The 7659-nt window shown below is 41.6% G+C and overlaps 1 protein-coding gene across 1 annotated transcript; it reads right to left on the bottom strand.

Moving 5' to 3' along the window:
- Positions 1–271: 271 nt before the first annotated feature.
- On the bottom strand, positions 272–5160 carry pex19 (peroxisomal biogenesis factor 19). Its single transcript, XM_062530527.1, has 8 exons — positions 5077–5160; positions 3507–3598; positions 2487–2649; positions 2184–2269; positions 1884–2084; positions 1614–1772; positions 1467–1511; positions 272–1370 (listed from the first exon to the last, which is right to left on the bottom strand). Exons 1-8 carry the CDS (start codon positions 5132–5134, stop codon positions 1284–1286), a joined length of 891 nt encoding a protein of 296 aa, XP_062386511.1. The 5' UTR covers positions 5135–5160; the 3' UTR covers positions 272–1283.
- Positions 5161–7659: the final 2499 nt, after the last annotated feature.

Genomic DNA, 7659 nt, shown 5'->3' with positions numbered 1-7659 from the left:
ATGTGTTATTGCTTTGTAACGAGTTGCACAATTTTAAACAGATGCTATTCAATTACGTATGTGTTTAGTCACAATTACCATCTTTAAAATGTTACAAGCTTGGTATCTGTCAGAACTGTATATGTAAGTGATAATTATGAGAACATACATACAATAGAACATATAATTTTAGCCTAATAATCTGAGCAACACACAATTCTATACAATTTACAAGGGTACAACATAGGATGAGGAGGCACATCACTTAAGTCCTGACAGAAATTCGAATGAATGAATTCCAAATAATTTATTTCCTCATCACGGTTTTCTTTTTGATCAGAAGTCATCGGGATTTCAGAGTAATTAATGATATCTGGATGTAGTGAATATATTCAAAATCCATGATGTCCTTTCCATTGTCACTATTACACCATTGCAGACTGAAAGAAAATCAGAATGTGAATGGTATTCAACATCTAATGTGTTTAGTGGTGTTTTCTAGGAAATCGGAATGTTAGATTTCTCTGAATTTGTGAAGATGCTGGTTATATAAACATGTTTAATAGTCCATCTTTTTGACTTGGTTAGTTAAAACAATGTAAATTAATTTTTAATTCACTTTTTATATTTATTTTAAGAACTAGCCATGGTGTAGCATAAACAAAAGACCCCAGAGGTGAGTGAAACAGTATTGCTACCCTGAGGTTTATAGTGGTACCGGTCGGTCATTCTCAGTGAGGCCTTGTATCCATTCTTAAGTTAATTACATTAATGTCCACACATCCTCCTCCTGATCCCATTACAGACAAGACTGAGCTCAGGACCCAGGTGAGTCTGAGGTTATTGGCACGCCAGCTGAAACCACACAGAATCATGTAGTGCATTGTTTACCATTCTGCCAATTCCATTTATCTGCAACCATGAGATGATCAAAACTGATCAGTCATTACTTGAGCCTTCTAACCAATTAAGATTGCAAAGAGGTGATTAAAGTTAAGTGATAGATTCCAAGAGCGGCTCTTTTCTTGTGAATGTTCGATCAGTGAAAAAGAGACTTTTTTTCCCACCAGGGGTAGGCACTACACTGGGGTCTTGCCTGCATCCACAATGTAAATTTGTATACTCAGAGCTCCCCCCCTGAAAGTATTCACAACAGAACAGAACAGATCAGATCATGTCATATTATGTTATGTCATGTCATGTCATGTCACGTCAGATATGGGTCTGACTTCTAGTTCCACATCCTCCTGGAGCAGGCTTTGTGACACAGTATTGTGACACCTGATGTAGTGCCTCATGACACATCACATAATTGAGCACTGCTCAGCAGCTCCAGCCCCAGGCGCTCCTGGGATATTCAACGATTCCATGTCGAAGTTCAGGCCAGGAGGCTGTAAGGGGAAAAGAAACAGCATAGATGTCATGAAATACAACACCAGAGGTGCAAATGAAAATCACCTATGTCTATCAAACAAACATGTACATACCGCTTCTCCTGCTAACTCTTTTGGTGGTTGTCCCAGATCTTGCAGCTACAGAACGGTATATGAATGCAATGTGTTGTTGAATAAAAAATTGATCATTGATCATTTTTTAAGGCGAGCATGGAGTAAATGTTTGATAGAGTGACTTACCTTCTGCATTAGATCTAGAATATTCTCAAAAGTGCTTTCCTGATCCCCATCGTTCTCAAACTGGGAACAAATGTCTCCCATGATCTTGTGTTGCTGCTCATATCGACTGAACTCCTCCGCAGGGAGAGATTCTTTGTTGCTGTTTAACCACTCAGGATACTTAAAGTAAATAGATAAGTCCGAGACACTTAACATACAATACTGGACAAAAACAATCTATCCAACAGATACAGTACATCTTTACAATAAGTGGTTTATGATAGGACATACCTTCTGTGTAATCTCTTTGAGTGATGGGTAAAGAACGTCCTTGGAGAGCAAATTTTGCATAATCGATTGCATTATGGGTAGAATATTTCCATCCTCTCCACCTCCTCCACCTCCTCCTCCTCCTCCTCCTCCTTCTCCATTGTCCTCTAATCCCAATCCTTCTAATGTCTTTGCCAGGTCGTCTCCAGCTAAACCTGAATTCTTAAAATGGGATTAAAAACAATCGTTTTCATGTGTGCTTTTCATTCTACAATATGTTTTCCCATTCTTACTGACAATTTCTGACATTGACTGGATTACCTGCAAGTAGTCTGCATTTTTTGCCAGTCCACTGAGGGTGTCTTTTAGACATGAGGTGAACACCTGCTGTGAAGCTACATCAGTGCCTTTAGGAACAAATGTGATAAGACAACAAATCCCATGTCATTTGCACAGTGGTAAAACACACTCTATAGTAAAATGAAATAAAATGATTTACGTAGTAACACACAGCTTGCTCTACAATCCACTGTGTCACTTCAACACATAATCATATTATGTTAAGCATGTGCATGTCATAAATGAAAGAAGGAAATCTGTATACAAACACACAAACACACATACCGACTTTCCCTGCTGCTTCAGACAGTTTTTGAAAATGCTGCAGCAGCTCTGGCTCTTCCTGGGCAAGCTCAGCCATTGCCCTCTCCCACTCCTCTTTGGCCTGGTTCGCCATCTCCCCCTCAAACAGGGACTCAAAAAACTGACTGTCTTCCAGCAGAGGGGGCTGTGGAGAAAGACAGTCAAAGTGAATGAAAACATATAAATGATAGGCCTGGCTGACACCATAGACCAGGCCTATTCAACTAGCGGCCCACCGGCCAGATGCGGTCCGGTTATAATTTCCTGTGGCCCGCGTGTCTCGTCACGAGAATGAACTTGCTTTGATGGGTGAGCATAGATAGACAGTAAAAGAAATGGACAAACTGACTTTGTTGTTCTCAATGGGAGGGGACTGAAAAAAAATCTGTTCTGTTCACTTCCCATCATACGTGCACAGACTAACTTGCTGTAACTGGTCTGATAGATGGAGTTTTTGTTAGGTTTACTTGCCTCTAGGTAATGCCTAGGTACCCCATCATACAGTAGGCTACCGTAGGCTATATAGCTTTTTCACTGATCTTGCTAATGATTTTCCGTCATGGTTTTCATGCAGGCTGGACTGAGCTTCTTATCCAAACACTACTCTGCGACGTTGAACGTTAGCTTCCCTTCGACAGACTTGCTAACTATACTTCTTTACGGGAAAACAACTTTATGTACGAGAAAGTGATGAATTGGTTTTGCTTTCTACTCCTTGTGTAGAAAATACAGACGTTACAACGACGACACATGACACATGTTGCATGAAGTAATGGGATTTTTAAAAAAAAATTCTGAATGAATGGGCGTCCTATGGGGTTAGCCAAGCATTGATATCACCAGCTGCATAGGTGTTTCTACTTCCGGGAATTTGCCTGCCCCCTTGGCTGACACGGGCACATCAATTAGGCAATATAGTACATCCACAAAACAACACCTTCATTTTACATGCCGCGCACATCTGAGAATTCATTAAGTGTACTACAGTGGAATGACGCTTACCTTCTTCCCATCTGCCTTTTCTGCATTTGGCCCAGCAGCTGCCTCTGGGGCAGAAGGTGGAACGTTTGTCTTCTCAAAGTCATCGAGGGCACCTGCAAGAAATACCAACTTAGTCTTAACTTTGAACACTACTTTGTGAACTGTCTTTGACAGCCATTGCCATTGGCAATGGATATTGCATTCCACAAAAAACTGAACACATATTTAAAAAGGTGAAGCAGAATCATTTCAGCAATACAATGTACCCTCTCTACAGCAGATAAAAATGAATGTCAATGATCAGTCATAGTAGATGGTCAATGACAGTTCAATTCAGTAGATAATATGCTGCACTTAAAGCCATTAGGTGATGAAGAGTTCCGGACAAAAGCTCATGCAAGATAAGATAAGATAAGATTAGATTTTTACTAGTCACAACAGCCCAATAGTAAAATAAATAAAAGTAAAAGAAATGTGTATACAGTTATGTCCAGCATACCAGCCCACCTAAAAAATCACTCAGTGACTACAACATGCCATTGGGGCATAGATGTACATGCCTTAGGGTTTGCAAATACTGAAAGTTGAGGCAAGTGGTCCTTCGCATACATGCTGGTGAAATCTTCATATCACACATACAGTGGAGAACGAAATGATGACAAAACTAAGTAGTAACATTATGTGACAGCAGTGTTCTAATGGCAGAACTAAAAGAACTGTTTTGCACAGCCAATGAAGGGGATGGGAGGAATTGGCCATGATGGATGCCGATTTGTCCAACATCCTCCTTTGCCCAACCACCTCAACAGGTATGCAGAATGAGGTAAAAGCTCTTACAACTTGGCAACTGTGGGTTTGTTTCTGTTCGATCATCCACTAACATTGCACTGTTTGTGTAATGGCACATATGTCTTTGATAAAAAAAAAACATCAGTAGCATGTCAATAGGATCATTATCCATCTGAAAACATGACACATGTACTGCTACAAACTCCTTCACATGATACAAAATACACCAATGTTATTTTATGTCAACTACTTGAACTTAATTCACAGTTGTTCAAATGTTTCTGTTAAATTGCAATGTGTTTCATAATTGGTTTCTTGCCCTCAACTTCAGATTGACAAGCATGCTATCCAACTACATTAGATCTATTCACCATTTGACAGCTTCTCCATTATATCAAGCCATCATTTATTTACGGAGCAACTAGGCTGTTCCTCCGTGATCCTCTACGGGTCGCTTCTACATCGAGTAATTTTCGGAATAGGCTATTTCAAGGACAAAGCTCAGTGAGTGTTATCACAGAGCATTTATGGAACCAACAACTACAATGCCATGAAAAAGAATGTTCCCGGACGACCATAAAATAAAGACATTATCTTACAAATCAACTTAAAATGTAAGGTCAACTAGGGCGTCAGTAGCCTCCTAACTCTGAAACTGACAGGCAGCTAACTGTGCAAGCCCATGCCATGCGCATACAAAAGCAAATAATAAACACTACAAAGCAAACTTTCACACATCAAAGTATGTGCGGCTGATGTCCCGACCTGACGCATATGTTAAAGGTATTACTCCAAAGCTTACTGTCCAATAATTCATCCAAATCGGTGTCTTCAACCTGCGGATCCGACGCTGACGCCATCTTGTTGCTGACTTCCTAGAGGGTGCTGACGCGCGTAAATGACGTATGAGTGAATCATCTGGACTCAACACAGTTTAGCCAGAGCCCGTTTCTAGCACAAAAACACCAACTACTTGCAGCATTGCACAAATATTGACAAGACACGAGTAGAGTAGATATGTAAAAATGATGAATGATGAATCTTCTACGAGCAAACCTATAAAATGTGAGTAATTGTAGGCTACAAGTCAAGATAACCACCACTAAGTGGCAGCAGTGCTCTTCCAGACTTGACTGCAGTATGCGGCTAAGTTAATCATATGGTGTAATCGTGTCATTGTTCTTGCAGTTAACAGCGGAATATAATGGTACATTTCAATACAGTACAATTTAAAAATGATTCAGCAGAAAATAAAATTCAGTGGACTGCAGTGGTGCGTGTGTCGAGAGTGGAGATCTGATGATATGATTTGTGGCATGGTGTGGACTCAATTAGGCCTACCTCCTCTTAAATGTGGCCAAGAGCAGAGATAGAGTACCGGTATTAGACTAATGAAAACATGTCCTGTGGAAAGAGGAGGGGGGTGGAGGACTACACCTTGATATTCACCTTCAGCCTACTTGATAACTGAATAATGACCATCCTGGGATGGAGCTTGAGAACAAGATGATCTGCAGATGTTTTAAGAGGCTGTCATGAGCAAGTTTCTTTGCAGCCATATATTGGCAGCAACCAGGCAGGATCGGACAAAAAACATTATGAGGCTGAAAACGCCTTCAAACGCCCTAGGCCTCAGTTAATGAACACTGATCAAGCAATCATCTAGTTTAATGGCCAATGTTTTTTTTTTTAGTGTATAGCTGATGTCTAGAGAAGGGTGTATGGAGCTCCCAGCTCTTTCTGTGAATAACAGACAGCCACAGAAAATCTTATCTGTGGTACAGTCCATGTCAATTTAACCAGGCCTGTATGTGTGGGAATACTCATTGCTGGACTTTTAATGACCCTTCCTCTTTGGATTGACAAACTTGCCCATTTACCCACACACACAGTTTACTTCTTTATTTGTATCCACAATTAAGAATAAATATCACATAAGGATACAAATTTGACAGATGCAATAATTGCTCAGACAAGATTCAGTCATGTGGTTATCAGAATCGTTCTCTGAAGCATCTTGCATCTATTGCATTAACGGCGGCAGTCACGACGGGTGTGCGGGCTGTGTTGGGGTAGTTGGAGCTCTCCTTACGCCCGTCTCCACACAGACGCCATGTTGGAGGCGCGCGTGCACACACACACACACACACACACACACACACACACACACACACACACACACACACACACACACACACACACACACAATCAAACTCTCTTATAAGAAACAAATGCACTTCATCAACCAACTTTCATAATCAACCTGTTACTACAATTGAAGGTCACAGCTGCTCTTTTGCTTGAGTACATATCCAAGTAGGGCAGCACCAGCTCTTAAGTATACTTCGCAAGTGGTCCTAAAGCTGGATTGTCTAGGAGAACAACATGCACAAGACCAACCCACCTATATCCAGCCTTACCTTCAAACTGGGCTATGGTAACTATAGATCATGCTGCACCTGCTCACCCCACCTTTCTACCAACTTTCTATCCTGTTCAGGATTTCTTCTTTATACAGCATACTGTCCAAACTCACCTCATTGCTGGTAAGGAGAGTGACTTTACAATGCTGAAAAGACTGGACAGTGTGCTTGGACCACAGAGGACTACAAGGTTTAGCTATGCACTCCAACAGCGCGCCAAAGACAACAGGACTGAAAAACAAAGAGGTTTAGATAAATGTCACAGTCACAGTCAAAACAGCTTATTAGACAAGATGGTAGTCCTGAGTTAACATGAGAAAGTGGGCAAGCAATAAACCAGAGCTCATGGTTGCTCATCTGCCCCAAGAAGCAAGGTTACTGGGCTGCATGCTGTGGCAGACTAGACAGAGCTGATCCCCAGGAATCAACACTATAGGTCGTCAGTTGCACTGCCTGTCTGACACACATGGTTACGAACACCACCAAGCAGTAGCCACTGAGCCTAGATGTATCTTAGCTAATCAATACAACCCTCTTGGGTATTATTCGCTACAGGGGTGTATTCAAGCTCCAGGAGAAATGAACTAGACTGGCACGAGCCCATCACTGGCGAACTCCTCTCTGTGTCAGAGGAGAAGGAGTTCCCTCACTTCCAGCACAAATATGCCTATAGTACTACCAGCCAGCATGGATCCTGACCATTCTCCTGTGGACTTGCATGCCATCCGTGACACCAGAAGTCATTCAGAGTCTATTGCAGGACTAAAGGACATACATTTGTGATTTCTTTTGGCCAGATACTGTGTTGCTCCATGGCGACAGCTCTGCCCTGCGTAGAGCTCAGCAGCACTGCACCTGACCAGAGCTCAGCTGGCCAAACTGATACTGCGAGCTAATATCGAGGCACTGGCCAACTAACATCCTCTCTACGTTGTAAAACCATTCGTTCATGGCAGATGCAA

Source organism: Sardina pilchardus, chromosome 2 (assembly GCF_963854185.1).
Source record: "Sardina pilchardus chromosome 2, fSarPil1.1, whole genome shotgun sequence".
Lineage (NCBI taxonomy): Eukaryota > Metazoa > Chordata > Actinopteri > Clupeiformes > Clupeidae > Sardina > Sardina pilchardus.
Note: the sequence above shows the minus strand (reverse complement) of the source record. Positions and strands in the feature narration are given on the sequence as shown.

Excerpts from the sequence above, each read along its gene's own strand:
- pex19 (XM_062530527.1), bottom strand. The coding sequence starts at position 5,134 with ATGGCGTCAGCGTCGGATCCGCAGGTTGAAGACACCGATTTGGATGAA. Across the intron at positions 1,773-1,883 it reads TCAAAGAGATTACACAGAAG|TATCCTGAGTGGTTAAACAG; the intron begins GTATGTCCTATC and ends ATTTACTTTAAG. Across the intron at positions 1,512-1,613 it reads TTCTAGATCTAATGCAGAAG|CTGCAAGATCTGGGACAACC; the intron begins GTAAGTCACTCT and ends ACCGTTCTGTAG.